The sequence below is a fragment of the Schistocerca cancellata genome, chromosome 2, assembly GCF_023864275.1.
Source record: "Schistocerca cancellata isolate TAMUIC-IGC-003103 chromosome 2, iqSchCanc2.1, whole genome shotgun sequence".
Taxonomy (NCBI): domain Eukaryota; kingdom Metazoa; phylum Arthropoda; class Insecta; order Orthoptera; family Acrididae; genus Schistocerca; species Schistocerca cancellata.
The window spans coordinates 672,804,663-672,826,550 of NC_064627.1; the positions used below are offsets into that span (position 1 = coordinate 672,804,663).

The window sequence follows — 21,888 nt, forward strand, 5'->3', positions numbered from 1 at the left end:
GGACAACATAAGGCACTTTATAAGCTGCATGAAAGCCTTCTAACTCACCTCTAACCACACAAATTAACACCATTTTTATGCAACAGATTGAGCAGATGGGAAATGTGGGCCTCATTGGCAACAACTTGGCATAATAATTTATTTTGCTGAGGAACAACTGTAGTTCTTTGAGGTCCTTAGGAGCTGGTAAGTCAGCGATTATATCCATATTATCCTGTGTGAGTGTGAGCCCATATCTACTTAATGTATATCCCAAGTACTTGACACATTGCTCAAAGAAACTACATTTGTCGAAGCGACAATGCAGACCATGGGCATGGTGCCACTCAAATAACATCTGTAGATGGCACAGGTGCTGCTCCCTGTGGCCCCATAACTGACACGTCATCTAAATAATTAACACAGTCAGGGGTACCTTGGATGAGTTGCCCAAGACATCTCTGGAATATTGTGGAAGCACTTGCAACTACAAATGGCTACCATTTTAATAGTACATGCCAAATGGTATACTAACCACTAAGAACTGTTTCATCTGATCATCTATAGGCAATTGAAAGTAGGTATCAGTGAGATCTACATTTGAAAAATAATGGTTCCCAGCCAATTTAACCAATAATTCCTCTGGCCCAGGAAGTGGATACAAATCGACATTTGCTTGATCATTAATGGTAGACCCAAACTCACCACAAATGAGAAACGATCCTTTAGGTTTCTTAACAACAACCTTGGGCATAACCCAGAGGTTATATGATGCTGGGGATATAACACTCACACTACACAATGAATCTAGCTCCACTCCAACTGGCTCATGCATGGTAAGAGGCACTAGATGAGCTCTACAGAACTTAGACAGTGCCAATTGCCTTAAGGGTATGTAGACCTGGAACCCTATTGCACAACCTTCATGTAGGGTCAAACAGCTGCTTAAATTATACATATGAATATCAAATTCCATTATGGGATCATAGCTGAAATTAGAAGGGAACCAAGAAGTGCACAACTTGACTACAAGCAAGGTTAGTTGCTGAACTTGATTTTTATACCTAACTTCAGTATGTGTCCTCATTTATCAGAGACACAACCATGTCTGTGTAGACCTGGAAACTGGTCATCATCCTGTTAACATCCACTTTCAAAATAAGACACTGCAACCTGCCTGCTGCTACCAGGGAACCACCAAGATAGCTGCTGATGCTGATAGCTAATGTGGTTGATACACGCCAGCTGAGGTGGACAATGGCAAGGTGCCCCATTTCATTGCATGCAAAGCAGATGAAATCACAGAAAAGGCAGTGGTACTGTTGATACTGTGGGCTGAAGTCTGGATATGTTCTGATGTCATGAACATTTTTGGGATCCTTTCACAATGACAGGAAAGAAATGTTGCATGAACCCACACCCAGTTTGGGTCACACTAGCATCAAACAAAGTGCTTCTGTCTCTGTATGTCTGTCGATGATGAGGGTGGGAGATTGCTAACTACTGCACTAACTACAGAAACCTATGTTGCAGGACTACTGAACAAATGGGTGCTCAGAAATCAGATGATGACATTGATTGTAAGCCATCACTGATCATAGAGTGCAACAGTGACTAATACTACTAACTATGTCAACAACAGAGGAATTGTGAAACATAGCTTGCACCAATGTAGTTACTTCATGAGCTTTGGAAATTTTTAACACCTCACCTGAGGTGGGATCATATGCCTCTAAAGCCTTTGCACTGATTTCTTGATAAGGAGCAAGACAAATAATAACATCATGGACCAAGGAGTCCACACATGATGCATCACACTATTTACAGGAAAAATCACACTTGCATGTCAAACAATGTAAGCCAGAAGGCCATGCTGTGTAACATTGCTTACATTGCTTAACAGTTGATTAACCATGAGCTTAGCTGCAATGACAGAAGTTTGGTGACTGTAATAGTCATTCAGCAAACTACAAACAGCAGAGAAAGTCAGACTACTAGGACTTGAGGATAGGCATAATCTTTCACCACTTTGTACAGTTTCCAGCTAGAAGACAGCAAGAGTGCACACTGACATTCAGAAGAAAGCAATGTAAATAGACTTATCAACACTGTCTGCCTAGCTGACTGCTGTTGCTGGTGGAGTACCCACTGTTTTGCTCACAGTTGTTGCAGTTGTTGCTCTGCTGTTGTTGTAACTGCTGTTGTTGTTGCAACTGCTGTTGCCACAATTTTAGAAACTTATAACAAATGCCTCACCAGAATAATGGCACAGTGAGAAAGCACTTGTCACTGCTCTTCTAACCTACTCTGCATGAGTAGAACATGGTTTATGGTAACATGTGCCAGTGGTAATATAGAGGCTGCTGGAGTGATACAGTTGATTCTGGAGGTAAATGACAGATGATATCACAGAGTGAATGAATAAGTAAAACAAGCCCAGACCATAGCAGAGGTGGTTTTGTGATGTCTGCACCAAAGAGATTTGTTTCTGTAGTGTTTAAGGGATAGGGACTGGCAGCATCTGAAAATCTAAAGGTCAAGGAGGGGTGGTAGCCAAAGAATGGAATTTTTAGGGTAAAGTCATTGGGCGGATCCCAAGGCTTAAGCAAAACTTAAGGAACAGTATGTGGGACTGTGTTTTAGCTAGGGATAGGGATACTTTTTTGAATTACTGCAGATAGATGCAGCATGGTTCATTTGGTATGGGATATCACTAGTGGGTGGAGAGGAAGCACATGAAATAGCCACAGGAAATGGACAAAGAAAGGAGAACAGACCTAAAATTATGATGGGAGCAATATGTGAAGAGGGGTAGATTCATTTAGAGATAAAATGTAGTAACTTGTTGCTTGGATAATGTTTAACTGAGGATGGGATGACTTGGAGATGAAATGTAGTAATTTTTTGCTCGGTGCAACGCTTGACCAATTAACTCACCCGGCACATTCTATTCTATTCCTCTCATAGGATTATCCCATCAGAGGCTGGGTCTCCTGTGGTAGCAGCCATGCTGTAAATCAGCTCTGCTGCAAAATCTGCACAGCATTTGATCTGGGCATGATAGTCACCAAGCCGTCCAACAGAATGAATGGAACTGCCAATCTGTGGCCAAGAGCAGCATATACCACTCTTCCATCCTACTTCACACAGGTACAACACTGTTTATGATAACTTGCACTGGTGGTAACATAGATCCAGTAGAATGAAAAGAGTTGTTCCAGAGGTAAATGACAGATATCACAAAGTGAATAAATGATCAAAACAAGTCCAGAGCATAGCAAAGTTGCCTTAAGCAGATACAACAATTCAGAGAGCAATCCAAATCACAAACATAAATAATCCAAGATTAAAAATCTACTATTCAGTAGTTTGTAACTAAAGGTTTCAGTAACTAATGAGAGACTGGCTACCAATAGTAGTCAGACTGCGGTATTTAGCAGTAAAGCCATCTGACATGCTTGCCGCAATGAATGTGCCTCGCACAGGCACGAGCTGTGGCTGTCGCCTAGAGCCTGAACATCTCTGATGTGTTCTCCCTATCAATACTCAGGATAAGTGGGAAATAAGAACCATAATCAAATACTAAAACCACCCAGTGGCATAACATGCTGCTGAACACAACATGCTTGAGTTCAACGGCTGCTTCACAAGCCATACCATATGGATCCTTTCCACTAGCACCACCTTTCTGAACTATGCAGACTGGATTTATCTTTGCAGCACACCCTTCACTCCTGTAAACCTGCTGCTTGCAGTCTCTGTTAACCCACTGCACCCACATCCTCTGTCCAACAGTCTAACCTTCCTTTGTCACGTCACCCCTCCCTAACCCATGCTTCTATGTCACTACCATTGTGTGCCACACAAACTCACAACCGCTGGTTGTGCCCCCTCGACTGACATCTCTGCCCAAACTCTTGGCTCTGTATATGTCAGCTTGTGTCTGTATATGTGTGGATGGATATGTGTGTGATGTGTGTGTGTGCGAGTGTATACCCGTCCTTTTTTCCCCCTAAGGTAAGTCTTTCTGCTCCCGGGATTGGAATGACTCCTTACCCTCTCCCTTAAAACCCACATCCTTTCGTCTTTCCCTCTCTTTCCCTCTTTCCTGATGAAGCAACCGTTGGTTGTGAAAGCTAGAATTTGGTGTGTTTGTTTGTTTGTCTATCGACGTGCCAGCACTTTCGTTTGGTAAGTCACATCATCTTCGTTTTTAGATATATTTCCCACGCGGAATGTTTCCCCTCTATTATATATCTATATATATATATATATACACAGGGCTATTACAAATGATTGAAGCAATTTCATAAATTCACTGTAGCTCCATTCATTGACATATGGTCACGACACACTACAGATACGTAGAAAAACTCATAAAGTTTTGTTCAGCTGAAGCCACACTTCAGGTTTCTGCCGTCAGAGTGCTCGAGAGCGCAGTGAGACAAAATGGCGACAGGAGCCGAGAAAGCATATGTCGTGCTTGAAATGCACTCACATCAGTCAGTCATAACAGTGCAACGACACTTCAGGATGAAGTTCAACAAAGATCCACCAACTGCTAACTCCATTCGGCAATGGTATGCGCAGTTTAAAGCTTCTGGATGCCTCTGTAAGGGGAAATCAACGGGTCGGCCTGCAGTGAGCGAAGAAATGGTTGAACGCGTGCAGGCAAGTTTCACGCGTAGCCCGCGGGAAATTGGCTCATGCCACAACTGGAGACCGACAGCGCCGACTTCATCTTTCAACAGGATGGTGCTCCACCGCACTCCCATCATGATGTTCGGCGTTTCTTAAACAGGAGATTGGAAAACCGATGGATCGGTCATGGTGGAGATCATGATCAGCAATTCATGTCATGGCCTCCACGCTCTCCCGACTTAACCCCATGCAATTTCTTTCTGTGGGGTTATGTGAAAGATTCAGTGTTTAAACCTCCTCTACCAAGAAACATGCCAGAACTGCGAGCTCGCGTCAACGATGCTTTCGAACTCATTGATGGGGACATGCTGCGCCGAGTGTGGGAGGAACTTGATTATCGGCTTGATATCTGCTGAATCACTAAAGGGGCACATATTGAACATTTTAGAATGCCTAAAAAAACTTTTTGAGTTTTTGTATGTCTGTGCAAAGCATTGTGAAAATATCTCAAATAATAAAGTTATTGTAGAGCTGTGAAATCGCTTCAATCATTTGTAATGTGTGTGTGTGTGTGTGTGTGTGTGTAATACACACCAGAGTGTTATAAGAGCATGAATGCTTCATTTACAGGACATTCAATTAGATACCAAATCTGTTAATGTTGTGCAGCCATTGAACAGTTCCCTCATCATAAGCGCAAGAGCATTCAGAGATGTGAAAAGAGTCAAGTAGAGTAACTCTTGCTGCACTGTATTATCTGGAAGTTTCACTTCTTAGTTACATATTTGATCAGAAGAATAGAAATGAAAACTGAGGATTTATTAGGTGATCAGTTTAGACCTTGGGTATGATAAAGACACTAAAGAGTTAGTTCTGACATTGTACTTCATAATGGAAGCAAGACTTCAGAAAAATCATGACACTCTCTTATGATTTGTTGACCTAGAGAACATGTTCAATAAAGTAAAATTGTGCTTGTTATTTTAGATCCTCAGAAAAATAGGTATAAACTATAGGGAAAGATTATAAATTCACAATATACACAAGAAACAAGAGGGCACTTGAAGAACAGAAGACAGAGAAAGAAGTTCTCAGATTAAAAAGGACGTAAGGCAAAGAAGCAGTCTTTTTCCTCTACTGGCCAGCCTGTATATTGAATAAGTAATGAAGGAAATAAAAGAAAGATTCAGATGTGTGATTATAATTCAAGTGAAATGATTTACTGATATTGTTGCCATTCTCTTTGACAATGAGAAGGAATTAAAGGAACTGTTGAATGAAATTGAGCACAGAATGAATGTGGATTGACAACAAATGAAAGAATGATGAAAGTTTTGAGGAACAATAGATGAGTGATTAGTGAAAAGAGTAACATTAAAATTGAGGATCATGTAGAAACTGATGTGAAGGAATTCTCTTTCAGTGTAAGCAATATTAACCTTATCGACAAAGTAATGACATAATAAGCAGACTAATATGGGCAAAATAAAGAGAGAGAAATAAAATATATGAAGTATGGTGTTGCAGAAGAATGCTGAAAATGAAGTGGATTGATAAGATGAGGAATGAGAAAGTTCTTCATAGAACCAGGACAAAAGGAAATAGAGGAAAACATTGACTATAAGAAGGGACAAGTTGATACAATACGTGTTTGGGCATCGACAAATAATTTCAGTGACATGAGAGAGAACCATGGACTGCATAACTTGCACAGGAATAAGGAGACTGTAATATATATAATGAGCAACTGAGGACATTAGGTGTAAGTCTGAGATGAAGAGATTAGCACAGGAGATAAAATCAAGATGGGCTGCATCAAACCAGTCAGAAGACAGGTGACAAAAAGTACTGTAATTAATTGAGTGAAAAATTAAAGTGAAATTTTGGCAAACAAATTAGAAAGTAAACTCAAATAAAATTTTACCATATCAAATCTGGTTCCTCTTAATTGAAGCAAATTTTGATCTATCAGAATCAGAGACTGAGAGACAGGTGAAAATATAAGAAAACAGTAACATGTAGGATAAATGTTACACAGAGTCTAAATGTACCAAGCTAAATAATACCATTATATTAACAGTATGCCTTAGAATATTAATTATTACATAAAGTATCCCAATATAAATTCTTAATGGATTGAATAGGTTCTATAGCTACAGAGTGTGAACATGTCAAACACTGCTAGTGGATGATCATGACGTTAATGATAATGATAACAGTGGTAGTAGTAATAATAGTAATATTGAGAAACATGTAATGGAATATATAAATACTAAAATAGAGCGGATATTGCGAAATCTAAAGATAAAGATGTGAACAGTTAGACAAAAACACCAAATAGAATAGATTTGTCATGTTTTAAAACATAAGATAGTGAAAGGACAAGTATGTAGAATTTTAAACCTAATGATCTACTGTTAGTGTGCTCTATTAACTGCATTGAACCTCCTATTTCGAGTGAGTTGCTTCTCTGCTTTCATTCAAAACAACTATACCAATTCCATAATTCAAAATACCCTGTCATGGTGGAAACGTTGCAGTGTGTGCATTATGATTTCAGAAGAAGTTCCTTTGACAAGAACTGTAGTAAGTATGGTAATTTTGTATCATAGATTCTGAAGGAGGTTGTTAAAACAGGGGAACCAATGGATATTGAGTAACTTGTGTTAGATACGATTTAAAACATTATTTTGTAAATTGGGGCCTTACCTTATAATATATTCTAAAACATTTTTATGTTATATTAAATAACTTCTCACGCCATGAATAATGTTCACAGTGGTGACCTTGATGCAATTGAGAGAATTGCTTATGAGTTCTGTGAAGATGAAGCCAAGAACGGAGTAGCTTATGTTGAAGCTCGATACTGTCCACATTTTTGGCTGGGCACAACAGACTTCCATGGGAAATTAAAAGGTGACTGCTTAACTGTCAGCACATAGTATCGTGCATATACCTGAATAATTATGGTATTTCATTCTATTAGTTTATACATATGTTGTTACCAAAACTGTTATATGACCCTAAGTGCTAATGCTATTGCTGATTTTTGCATGAAAACTGCTTTTTGAATTACTTCTTGGTCATCACTTGAATCCTACCAAGTGTATCTCTCTAGCTGTATTGTTTTGAACAAATTATCATTTACTCAACCACTTCCCCCATTTCCAGTACCTGGCACTTTTTCATTACATACTTTGAGAGAAATGCAGTTATCCATTTTAAATAAGTAGTTTCAAGTGCTAAAAAGAAATCACTGAATTTAATCAAAGAATGGTAAGGTTCTAAAATATTGTACTATTTTCCAACATTCAATAAAAGTGATGCAATTTGCATACATACACTCCTGGAAATTGAAATAAGAACACCGTGAATTCATTGTCCCAGGAAGGGGAAACTTTATTGACACATTCCTGGGGTCAGATACATCACATGATCACACTGACAGAACCACAGGCACATAGACACAGGCAACAGAGCATGCACAATGTCGGCACTAGTACAGTGTATATCCACCTTTCGCAGCAATGCAGGCTGCTATTCTCCCATGGAGACGATCGTAGAGATGCTGGATGTAGTCCTGTGGAACGGCTTGCCATGCCATTTCCACCTGGCGCCTCAGTTGGACCAGCGTTTGTGCTGGACGTACAGACCGCGTGAGATGACGCTTCATCCAGTCCCAAACATGCTCAATGGGGGACAGATCCGGAGATCTTGCTGGCCAGGGTAGTTGACTTACACCTTCTAGAGCACGTTGGGTGGCACGGGATACATGCGGACGTGCATTGTCCTGTTGGAACAGCAAGTTCCCTTGCCGATCTAGGAATGGTAGAACGATGGGTTCGATGACGGTTTGGATGTACCGTGCACTATTCAGTGTCCCCTCGACGATCACCAGTGGTGTACGGCCAGTGTAGGAGATCGCTCCCCACACCATGATGCCGGGTGTTGGCCCTGTGTGCCTCGGTCGTATGCAGTCCTGATTGTGGCGCTCACCTGCACGGCGCCAAACACGCATACGACCATCATTGGCACCAAGGCAGAAGCGACTCTCATCGCTGAAGACGACACGTCTCCATTCGTCCCTCCATTCACGCCTGTCGCGACACCACTGGAGGCAGGCTGCACGATGTTGGGGCGTGAGCGGAAGACGGCCTAACGGTGTGCGGGACCGTAGCCCAGCTTCATGGAGATGGTTGCGAATGGTCCTTGCCGATACCCCAGGAGCAACAGTGTCCCTAATTTGCTGGGAAGTGGCGGTGCGGTCCCCTACAGCACTGCGTAGGATCCTACGGTCTTGGTGTGCATCCGTGCGTCGCTGCGGTCCGGTCCCAGGTCGACGGGCACGTGCACCTTCCGCCGACCACTGGCGACAACATCGATGTACTGTGGAGACCTCACGCCCCACGTGTTGAGCAATTCAGCGGTACGTCCACCCGGCCTCCCGCATGCCCACTATACGCCCTCGCTCAAAGTCCGTCAACTGCACGTACGGTTTACGTCCACGCTGTCGCGGCATGCTACCAGTGTTAAAGACTGCGATGGAGCTCCGTATGCTACGGCAAACTGGCTGACACTGACGGCGGCGGTGCACAAATGCTGCGCAGCTAGCGCCATTCGACGGCCAACACCGCGGTTCCTGGTGTGTCCGCTGTGCTGTGCGTGTGATCATTGCTTGTACAGCCCTCTCGCAGTGTCTGGAGCAAGTATGGTGGGTCTGACACACCGGTGTCAATGTGTTCTTTTTTCCATTTCCAGGAGTGTATCTTTGTGAATGATTTTATTTAGATCATTCCTTCTTTTCATTCCTACATTTTTGTAAGTTGTGTTCCACATGTTTTCCTTTAACTGTCAGTTTGCAGCTATCTTTGCATGTTTCTTGCAGTCTGACACTGATTTTCACTTTCAGTGGGTGCATTTCTCTTCTACTGCTTGCCACTTTATTTCATTTCTTACATCACATAAAGTTGTTTGATTGACATGTTTGAGATAAGGTAGTCAAGCAGGTGCTCCAATAGTTTTTGAAACACATCTGTAATATTCAGAATTACTTAATGGAAATATTTGTCTATATAAGCAATATCAATTTTTCCTTTTTTATGTTCTTTTCCTTATACTTATGGTTCCCATGTATGCCTTAGGTTTCATTTCTGACTTGTTATTCAAGTCTCAGTATTAGCTGTTTTTTTTATATTTGAGTATTGACCATTAGTGTAATATTACTTTCTGCACATTTCCTGTAATTAAAACATGTATTATTTCTCTTTTTGTGTCAATTTCCTACATACATACTGATGGAGGCATTTTGAAAGTTGCTGAAAACTATGAATTCTACAGTATTTTTAAAAAAAATTTCCTGTCTTCTCTGCTCTAACTGTTGTTGTTTCTGAAGATGTTAGGTGGACACTACTATTTTGGCATAAATATTGGTAATATTAGATTCATTTAAATGTAGTAGTTTGCATCCCTTTGTTGTGTGATGAAGGAATAGAAATCACCAACACAAGATACACTGTAGAACAATTTATTCACTACTTGCAAAAACACACAATGAACAAACATGAGAAAAGCCAAGCAATGTGAAGCAGGCAAAGAACATAATGATCAGAGTCTCCATCAGAGTCTCCAAGTCAAAACTCAGAGGTGCTGTTTTTGTGGGCAATAGTTGCCACAGAGCACTCCCCCCCCCCCCCCCCCCCCCCCCCCTTTCCCCCTTTCCCCCTTTCCCACACCCTCAACAGTTGTGTGGAGCACAGGGGAGGAACTGAACAGAAGGTGCTGTCCATGACAAAATCTTAAAGCCATGTAGGTGGATAAGGATGATGTCACATGCAGGAACAGGAAAGAACAGGAAAGTTTCTCGAGAAGGAAAATTTGTCAACTGGAGTGAGGTCTCTGAGCTGCAGGCAGAGAGGGATAAGAATTCAGAGGCTGCCATTGCTCAAGAATTTGGCAGCTGTAGGTACTGCTCAACATCTGGAGGGAGCCTGAGGGAATTCATAGCTGTATGTGATTTGTCAAGGTGTCGTGTTGAGTTAGCAGAGAGATGAAAATGAAGACAGTGCCATTTTGAATCTTGATGGAGAGTTCATCAGTGTCAATGTTTGTGATGTTAACAGCAAACACTGTATCAAGTAGGGGTGAAGGAGTAGAGAGGGAGGTGTCACAGGGAGGGGTGAAATCGTAGCACAGTTCACAAGCTGTGTCTCATAGGGGAGGGTCGATGTCATTGGAGGGAGAGATGTTGTTGGCCATGGTAGGTGAATCTGTAGAAACAAGCAGATGTTGGTCATAAGCTGACAACCAGGTTCACATTACCCCATTCACTGAGACTGTTGGTGTCTGCCATTTAGCAGTGTGTCTAATGGGTTCTGTCCACCGTTGAAGGCCTTGTGAGGGCCCAAGTATGGAGCCTGGAGAGATTGCCTGATGGAGTCATCATGAAGCATAACATAAGCACAGAGGGAAGAGTTCTTTGTAAATGAAGACTCATGGTAATGAATGTGGTTTCAGTAGAGGAGTGCAGATATGCAAAATATATTCGCAAACTTTGATCAACTAGAGCAGGTAACTTGTCATTGTTTGGGAGGTAAGAGTGTTCGACAAACTCAGCAGGAAGGATAAGCAGCTCACCATACAGGATACCGACAATCAATACTTGTAGGTCCTCTCTGTATGTGGCGCATATTTCCAGGAGGATTCATGGTAGTGCCTCCAACCAGGAACTGCTGTGACAATTGAGTGCTGCCTTGAGGGTGGGACGCCAATGCTCCAAGAGGCCACTGCTCTGTGGGTGGTAGGCAGTGGTATGAAACATGTCAATATTACACAGCACACATAGTTTGGTGAACAGAGAGGATTCAAATTGGTGGCTCTCATCAGTGGTTATTGATGAGGAGCAACCAAAGCAAGAAATCCAGGAGTTTATGAAGACATTGGTAACCAAATCAACCATAATATCAGCTAGAGGCATGGCTTCAACACACCTCATGACTCAGTTGTTGGTTGAGAGTGTATATTAAAAGCCCTCAGAGAGAGGGAGTGGGCTGACAATGTCAATATCTAAATGAAATAGGCATCCTTTGGGGGTACTGAATTGCCCTAGAGGTGGCTGTGCATGTCGTTCAACCTTACTTCTCTGGCAAGGGATACAGACATGCATCCAATCACAAAAATTGTTCTTAATTCCCAGCCAGATGAATTGCTCAGCAACAGTTTCATAGTGGCATTGGTTACGGGTTAAACAAGATTGTGCAGGGATGCTAATACCACTCGCTGGAGAGGGGGAGGTACAACTGGTCGGAGGGTAGCCATCTATGTGTTGCACATGATGGGAATGTATGAGCCCAGTAGTGGGTGTGGCTCAAGAGTCAGTGCACATTTTGTGTCCTTCAGTATGTCTTCAGGCTCCATGTCATCAGTTTGCAGGTAGGCCAACTTGTCCATGTCAATGGGAGACATGATAATGTTCACCCAGGACAGGTTGTCAGTGACAACTTTGTCAGAACCATGTATATAGCATATGTCAATGGAATACTTCCTGCCTGATTAGGTGCTTGGGCCACAGGCATCGGGAAGGAAGGTCCTTGTCAGGATTGTGGATGGCATTTAAGAGCGGCTGTTAATAGGTAAAGGAAGTAACTTCACAGCCTCTGATATCATTGTGGAAGTGTCTTAACGACTCATAGACTATGAGGAGTTCACAGTTGAATGTTGACCACTTGCAGTGGGCAGATGAAGCTCAACCAATGATGGAGTGAGTTGAGCTGTTAAAGTGGAGCGCTCAGAGAGAGAGAGAGCTAAGGAGGGGTTTCTCTGTGGTGAATAAAGGAGAAGAGCCGAATGAGCCTGGGAGATGGAGGCATACTGCAGCAATGAGGCAGACTGGATATTTGGTGATAAACCAAAATGTTTAATAAAATCTCTACCAAGCACAGGTTCATCAGTGTCTGCAACATGGAAAGTCTGGGTTAAATTTAGATCAGGAGTGAGATGCAGCTGAAGATCTGCTGCGCTGAGGACATTGATACTTGAGTTGTTAACAGCACACAGAGTTAGCTTGACTGGAAATGTGTGAGTGGGAGCTAACACAATAGGTATGATGCTAGCCTCTGCACCCATATCAATCAGAAATCTTAAACCCAATGTGTGGTCCATTACATAGAGACAATCACCTGGACTGCCAGTGTCATTCACTGACTGTTGTTTCATAAGGCACAAAGTGGGAGTGGTAAGAATCAGGGTTGCTAGCAGAGTTTGGGAATGCACAGGAAGGTTGGAAGTTCTGTGTTGCATTTACAAATGTAGTTTGGAACCAGCAGAAGGGGTACACAGATTGGGGGTATTCTGTGCTGCTTGTGTGTCCTCTGTTTGGTGTCAGCAGTGTGCTCAGATGGGACTTGGGTGGTAAGTGGAAAGGGTTTGGGCTCAGCAAAGGCAGTGCATGGAGATTGCCACCAGGTGGCTATGTGTCTTCCAGAAGTACTGAATGTGTTCTCACACAGATTCTGCCAGCTAGGTGAGTTGGAGGGGAGGTTGTGGGGGGGGTCATCAGTAGTTCCAACCTTTTCCTTTGCATGACCGCTGGGGTTAGAGAGAAGATGTCTATGTCAGAGGATGCTGTAGGCCTGATCCATGAAGTGGAGCTTAGTCTCCAATGAATCTGAAGCATGAGAAAGTAGTTGTAGCTGCAGCTTGTATGGAAGCTTAACCCTTATGCAGTCGCGTAGCTTTTCGTAACGTTAATAGTCATGTGGGGTGTTGCTAGCACCCCAAATAAAAGTGGCTATAATGACATTGTTTGGCAGCATATCTCTGATATGAATATGTTTACTTCACAAAAGGCTATTTAGAATGTTGTCTCCCAGTACATTACCATTTTGTTTAATAATACCTTAGTGTTAAATTGGGTTATTTGAAACATATGCAATAATACCCATTTTCTTACAATATTTTGTTTAATTATTTATTTCTGTTATTCTCCATACTGTATTACAGGTATAAGACATTATACATATAATTAAACATTTGTTCAGTCAACTCATACAAACATTTTATGAAATCAGTCACTATCACTGGCTACAAGGGGTGTGTTATTGTAACACTTGTCACACACATTTCTCATGTGCTTTACACACATAACTTTCAAACATCGAGCACAGTGCGATTTAAATTTTATATCTTTACTTCGAGGACAAACTGTGCAGCACCTGGGCTTAAGTATTCTTTGTTCAGAAGGTGGTGCATTGTTGATGTCTTCAACTCCCGTCATTTCTGTGGCTTTCTTTCTAACTTGTTTAGGCAGGGAGTGAGTGGCTGCTCTCTTGCACATTATGGGATTTACTAATGACCTTCCGATGTCAAGTAAAAACATTCTTCGGGAAGTCCTCTCATTGTTGTTATTTGCATATATGATGAAGGTGTTAATGCAAGCAATGTCAATCATTTGGAAAAATAGGGCAAATGGCCAGTGTCTAGTGTCTCTTGAGGTTGAAGAAGTAGTGCACATTTCATCTATTGTGGCCACACCTGTTTTGGTCTTATTGTACATTGTTATAATTTCTGGTTTCTTTTCCTCCACAGTATTAGTGTCAATGGCACTGTCATGATACAAAGATGAAAGGAGAATAAAGTTTTTGCTCTTCTTTGGCACATATTGAACTATGGTGATATCCTTTCTGAATCCAAAAATGCTGCTTCTAAGTTCATGACCTCTTGTGCAAACAAAGTCGGGAGGGAGCTCCCTCTTATCCCTCTTATTCTTTCTAAGAGTTCCTACTACTGTAAGTTTCTTTTTCAGGAGCTCTTCAGCCAGTGGTATGGAACAAAACCAGTTGTCTTGCATCACACTGCGTCCTGTACCTTCAAGTCTATTTTCTATCTCCTTAGGCGAGTTTGACAGTGAAAAGGGACCCTCTGGCTGTTTCTCAACATAGATTTCCATCCCCAAAGTATATCATGTTCTTGCATCACATAAGGTGATAATTTTCAAACCATATTTTGCAGGCTTGCTTAGTATATACTGTCGGAAACTGCATTTGCCTCTAAATGCAACCGGTTGTTCATCCACTGTCATATATTCAGACACAGTGTAATTACTGACACAGTTTGACATGAATAATTCAAATACTTCTCTGAATGCAGCTAGGCGATCAAGTTCTCTATGCTGTGGTCTGTCTTGAATATCATCGAATTTCATTGTTGCATGAAATATTGCAATTCAAAAACCATTTGTGTCCCATAAGTCTTCCAGGTTTTGGTGTCCTGTCCTGTAATGCCCAGCCAGTATCAACAGACCCAGAAGAGATTTGATTTCTTCCTCATTTGTTGGTTTGGCATCATGGTCTCTTGTGAAATTTGTTGCAATGTGTTGTATGTTAATATTTGTGCACGATGTAATTGTTCTAATTATTATGTCATTTATAAATATCAAAAAACAGTCCACAGCAGTTTTCACAGATTTTGTGATAGCTTTCACACCAGGGAGATGAATAATGAGGTTGACACTTCTAGTTCTTACATTATGACTAGGACAACTTTTCATCCATTTTCCAATAAAAAATTCATGCTTGCTTTCATTATACACTGCACTTACTTGTGGTTACAGTTCCAGGTTGTCTTCATTCTCCATTTCTGTGTCACTGTGATGAGAGAGAACTTCACAACTGTCAGTTTCCTCCTCTTTCTCTTCTGCTCCTTCAAAAATTTCATCTAAGACCTCTTCCAGAAGCTTCCACACTCCTTCTTGTTCTATTTTGTAATGATCAATAGCTTTTTTAACTGCAGAGTATGACAAAATACAAGCAGCTGCTACGGAACACAACTGTGCACTTTCGCACAGCACTGCAACATGAAGAGTTGTGTGGGGTGCCGGCAACACCTCAAGGCACATTGTTGTGTGTTTTCTTCGAACTTGTACTTCCATTGTAGATTCTATTGTTGCTAAAAGCTTTCGTATTATGTCCTAGAAAGGTACCAAACAACATGATATTATACTGCTGTCCATTATGCAATAATCCATCGATAAGGATGACTGGTGTGTCCTGAACACCCCACGCGACCACTAAAGGGTTAATAACATTATGTCAGGCATGTATTCCACATCAACTAATGAAGGTAAGTGGTGCCCGAGTTGGGATGGAGTACATGATCCCAAGCTTTTATCGTTCATAATCTGATGAATAACTTTAATTGAAGGGTGTGAAAAATGCTCAATTGTGATGCAAGATAAAGCAATGAACTAAAATTTGTACCAGCACTGGGATTTGAACCTGGGTCTCTTGCTTATTAGACAGATGTGCTAACTGCTGTGCCAAGTTAGCAATGCGGCTACCACAACTGCATGGATTACCTAAGTATGCCTCCCTCCCTGATACAAATCCCAATTCACAGCTCAGGCCATTGCTTTTCCCCTTCTAAACTTGCATCAGTATTGCAGAGGCTCTCCAATACTGGAATAGCACCTTAGCGGTGAGCAAAATGGGGTTAATCCTGCTTTGGCCTACATCATTATTGTAGATAAAAGTAAGACCCAATATGTCACAGGAACTTCATCTGTATAGGATTAATAAATGTTTGATTATAAAATTTTTGGCCAAAAAGTCATCCCCAATGTCATGGAGGTTGAAGAGGTTGTCAGCCAAGGTGAACCAAGTCTGGGGGTTGTCTTTCAGCAGTGGAGGGCAGTTTAGGAAACCTGCCAGTCAAAAAATGCTGTGTAGGTGAAAGACCCAGAGGCTTTGAAAGTGAAGAGGCACTGAGAGTGGCAAAATCTTGATTGAGTGATGGATGTTGTCCCAGGGCAACATTGGCTGAAGTCATCATGGGGGGGAGGGGGGTTTAAGATGGCGACCACACTCAGTACATAACCCTGTAGGCATGTGAGCATGGCTGACTGATGTGGCAGCAATGACCTAGGTTGTTGAATGCAGCAGCAGTGTGCAGTGGGCTGTGAGATTTTGTGACATGGAAGAAGATGCGAAGTATACAGAACTGGAGAACATACAATACCTTGGTGGGCTTGACGAGTGTGGTAGTTAATAATTTGCTGGCCACTGAGTGTCAGTGTCAATGTATGAAGGACATTAGCCCCACATTGGGCAGTAATATCAGGTCCTAAAATTCATTGGTCTGTGGATCTTGTGAAGTGCTGAGATCGACGTGTCCTTGCATAAATACTACAGACAATGCACTTGGTTTGTGTCATTGTGAACTCCAGTAGGTTAAAGAGCTCCCTTGTGTTGCATGAGGAAGGAATCGTTCCTGTTCCATTATAACATGGTCTGTGGTGGGTGGGACACCTTAGATTCAAAATGCAAAGGCAAAATGTGATAGAGAACATAGAATCTCGTGCATTGTATGATGAATGACTCTCAGTACATAATGTGCACACACCACACAGTAGAGAGTCACCGGAAACATGTGAGAAATGAAAATTGGTCTGAGGTCACCAATGTGGTAGGTTCTGTCCCTTTGTTGTATGATGCAGAAATAAAAATCTCCAACATGAGATAAGTTGTGGAACAATTTATTCACTAGCTGCATGAACACACAATGAACAAATTTGAGAAAAACCCAAGCAATATGAAGTAAGCAAAGAATATAGAGATTAGAGTCTCCATGTAAAGACCCAGAGGTGCTGTTTTTGTGTTTTATAGTCACCATGCAAGGATCAATACTATACAGCTTACATATATTTTGTTTGGGTTTTCCATCACTGCACATTAACAGTATTATTTTTTTCTCTTTCATTCTTCTTTGGACTTTTGTTGTCCTCTTATGTGATCCTGCTCCCTATTATGCACCAGGAAGTGTGAATCCTTTGAGACACTGTATTTTTAATCACTAACTAAATCAAATTCCTGATTGCTTTTGTCAGCCTGCTTGTAGTTAAGATCTCAATTAATTAATATTTTGAATTTTTTTTAAAAATAGCAGTATACCAAATTGTGTGGATGGGCTTCTGAATGGTTACAACACATTGAATAAAGCAGAAGCCTCTTTGAAACAATTGCTGAAATGAAGTTATAATAGTTACTTAGTACATACGGTTTGTCATGTGTACCTGTGTTATTCAGTAGGAGATGATCTGTCCTTTTGATAATTGCACTGGAAGGTAGATTTTTTCTTTTATAGTAGCATTTGCAACTGCCAGAGTGCAGCAGTACCCAGTGCTGAGTTGCACAGGAAATTATGATATGAGTAAAATAGTGAATGCTCTATAATTAAAGACTTGTTCTCTGATTAGAGTAGTACTCATCAGTAAGCACTTGTTCCTTTAACATGTGAAAATTAAGGTGTGACTATGGGTAGTACAAAGTCAAAACATGACATTATGGGTCATTGCATCACTCCTTTTCCCTCATAAAGCCTTTCTGTTTTCTCCATCCGCTGTTGTGATATGTCTGCCTTGCTTGCAATTTCTCCATTATGTTCTAATGTTCAGTCTTCATTTCCAATTTTTAATTTCTTATAGCAATGTAGATGTGCTATAATTCTTCTCATCAGTGATTTACTATGTCACAAAATAACAAAAAGTGCTATCACACACAAGTTCATTTTTAGTTTCCTCTTTTCCTCCAATCCAGAAACTTCTGCTGCTTATTTCCAGTGACCCCAATACTTTTCAATATACCTTGACCACACTTATTTGATAATGGTATCTTCCACTACACAATATCCCTGGGATTCTGTGGATACAGTTCAAAAATGTATAATATTGATACTCTTTCCTTCTCATCCTGTCCAGTAAGTCTCCTCTAACACGGGGTTCAGGGCAACTTTTCTAAGAGCCACTGGCTCTGAAACCTTGCAAACTGTATACCTTTTATAGGTGTGTTCTCCTGCCACCACCTGATGGGTAGATTTTTTGTCTATCAGTTACATTATATTTTCAAAAGTAATTAATTGTCATTATTTTTACTCATGATATATTACATTTCAGAACTGGGAGAGGTTGTGAGTGCTGTAAATCGTGGTTTTCAGCGTGGTGAGAATGACTTTGGTGTCAAAGCAAATACTATTCTCTCTGCACTCAATGGTACTGGCACGATAAAGGATATCGTGGAGCTATGCAAGAAGTTTAAAGGAGATGGTGTCGTTGGATTGGACATAGCAATGAATGCAAATGACAAATCAGAAACTTACGGTGAGCTTTTTTTACTTTCATTACTGAAAAATTTAAGAAGAAAAAGAAGGTACAGAAACATAATGTCTAGATTTCTTGATAGACTCTAAAGTTACTGAGACCTATTGTTAAAACAAATTGAGTATAAAATCCAGTATAAAATAATTTCAAAACTAAAAACATAGACTTTAAAAGAGAAGAGATGTTGCTCAATGTAGATTGTGTTGGACATATATATTAGCATGAAATAAATGGTGAAAATATCTTTTCAATCAGTTGAAGTACCATTAAACCAAGAAGAGATTGGTGCATATGAAGAGGCCAGGAAATCTGGAATTCACAGAACACTGCATGCTGGTGAAGCTGGTGGGGCTGAAATGGTACAAAGGGTATGTTACAGAATATGCTTTAATATATTTTTCTTATCACAACATTTTTCTTGGACCAATTTGAATGTGCAAAATTAGAGAGCTGTTGCTTGTGGCATTAGGAGAATCAATTGTCATCTTCATTAAAAAGTCCTCAGAATGACAACTGCAGGCACAAAAAGATCATAATAAACCTAAATCATGACTTGTGCATTAGGCACACAAATGCTCTGTGTAGTATTCTTGAACTGTTCTTATAGATACATAAGTTAATCAGGCTGAGTTTACTTACACCAAAGTTCAGTCAGTGTAATTGTGTATGGGCAGTCAAATAAATCTGGGATAGAGTAGATTAGATTAGATTAGATTAATACTAGTTCCATGGATCATGAATACGATATTTCGTAATGATGTGGAACGACATACAGCAAAGACATACTCCCTTTGTCAGAAAAGTTCCCACAGGTTTTTTGTTATTTCTGAGTTTGCAATATAATAAGGAAAAAATGTTGTTTATATATTACCTGTTATCTGCGTGTCCTTGAAATGAGCTTGGCCATGTTTCTGTGCAAACTCATGAGATGACAGGGCTGTCATACAATACAGTGCTTGGGTTCTTTGTGCAATAGCTGTTGTGACACAGTGGATGCTGATTGTGAGCAAAGAGTGAACATTAAGTTCTGTGTTAAGCATGGAAAAACTACTAGTGAAATGTGGACAATTATCAAGCAAGCTTAAGCAGGTGAGGCACTTTCAAGAAGTCATGTTTATCAGTGGCACAAAAGTTTTCATTAAGGCAGGAATTTAGTGCAAGATGATACCAGAGCTGGTCGCTTGTCTACAGCACAAACAGATGAAGATGAGGAGCGTGTAAGGCCGTTATCACAAGAAAACCATGCATGCGATATCAGAAGAATTTAACCTGAATCATGATGTGTATCATAAGATTTTACACAAAGATATAGGGAAATGGAAACTTAATGCAAAACTCTGCCCTCACACACTAACAGACCAATGAAGGAAAGATGAATAATTTCTGCTGAACTACTGGATAGAGCCAGACATGATACCACATTTCTGGCTAAGATTATTGCTGTGAATGAAAGATGATACCACCAGAATGACCTTCACATGAAGTGTTAAAGTGCTGAATGGTGGATTCCTGGATCAACAGCTTCGAAAAAAGTCAAAAAACAACTTTCAAGAACAAAAACAATGGTGATTGCATTCTCTGACAGTAAAGTATTAGCTCATCCTGAGTACACTTTCCTCAAGGTCAAACAGTGAACAAAACTATTGAAAGAAATCAAAGTCTTGAAACATATATGATAAGCAGTTCAATGTTGCTGCCCTGATTTGTGGCATTCTCAGGACAGGTTCTTACTGCATGACAATGCAAGACCCCATACTACCTTATTTGTTACAAAGTATCTGGCCAGACATTCTGTTATTGCCATCCTATATCCACTATATTCACCCAACATCTCACCTTGTGATTTTTTTCTTGGTTCCATGTGTGAAAAGCTACTGAAAGGAAAGTTTCATCGAGATATTGCAGACATGCAACAGGCTGTGAAAAATGAGTTTACAAGCATCACAGTTGAAAATTTCCCTGCTTTCTTCCAAGACCTCCAGAAACTGTGTACAGATAGCCAAGGGGACTACTTCAATAGGAGCTAGGATCATTACTTGGTAAGTGCCATTTTCTACTTAGGAAAAAAGCTGTCATGGAACTTTTCTGACAAAGGTAGTATGTAACACAGGTAGGTATGCATACAGAAGTGTCCTCTATTGGGAATCACAAAGGAACAGTGTGAATATTCACAGCTGTGATATTTATCTGTTAGACATGCTCAACATGAGGTCAGTGAATCATGTGTGCATCTGACTTCACTATGCAGAGTGCGGAAGACAAACAGTGAGGTGTAATGCAGTTTTCGACTGTAAAAGGAGTGTCAGGCTGTGAAATTCATGCTCAAATGCCTGCCGTGTGTGTTGAACACAGTACATCATGTGTTAATGTATTTCTGTGGAATGAATGTTTCCCAGAAGGCTGCATCTCATTGAAAGACAGAGGTTGGCCAGGACAGGCACATTGCGGCATTACCCCTTCTGTCATTCCTACGATAGATGCTGCTATCAGAAATGACTAATGGTGGACAGTGGAAGACATTTGGCTCATGTTGGGCAACAGTCACATTATTGCTCACCCCATCATGACAGAGCATCTGAAGTTCCAGAAAGTCTGTGCACAGTGGGTTTCCCACAACCTGATGGAGCAGCAGAAGTTGAACTTCACTGCAGCACCTGGAGTGGTATCATGATAAAGAATATCAATTTCCATCCTATGTCATGGGAGTTGAGACATGATGTCATCATTTTGAGACAGAGAGCAAGTGTCAGATCCAATAATGGAAGCACATGGTTTCACCCCCCACCCAAAAAATCCAAAGCCATGCACACCAGCTCTGGGAAAGTCATGATGACTTATTTCTTCGACTGCAAGAGTCTGATGTTTATTGGCTTTCTGGCACACAGTATCACAATTAATGTGACAAATGGACACTTTTAAAAAATTGAAGCTCACAGTCAAGTCCAAATCCTCAAGAATTTTGATGGACGGCATCATTCTGTTGCCAAGGTTGTTTTGACTACACTGCAGAAGTATTTACACATCCTCCATACAGTCCCAATCTCTCCCCAAGTGATTTTCTTATTTTTGGAGCCCTGAAGAAAGATATTCATGGCTATGAATTTGCTTTGGATGAAGAAGTG

General features: G+C 40.9%; 1 protein-coding gene across 1 annotated transcript in view; it reads left to right on the plus strand.

The window, feature by feature from the left end:
- The window catches only part of LOC126162394 (adenosine deaminase-like), an 84,791-nt gene that overhangs the window by 52,782 nt on the left and 10,121 nt on the right, over nt 1-21,888 (plus strand). Inside the window, exons 4-6 of the mRNA XM_049918872.1 lie at nt 7,400-7,536; nt 18,563-18,766; nt 19,022-19,134. Coding sequence (XP_049774829.1) covers nt 7,400-7,536; nt 18,563-18,766; nt 19,022-19,134 — 454 coding nt within the window. The remainder of the gene's footprint in view (nt 1-7,399; nt 7,537-18,562; nt 18,767-19,021; nt 19,135-21,888) is intronic.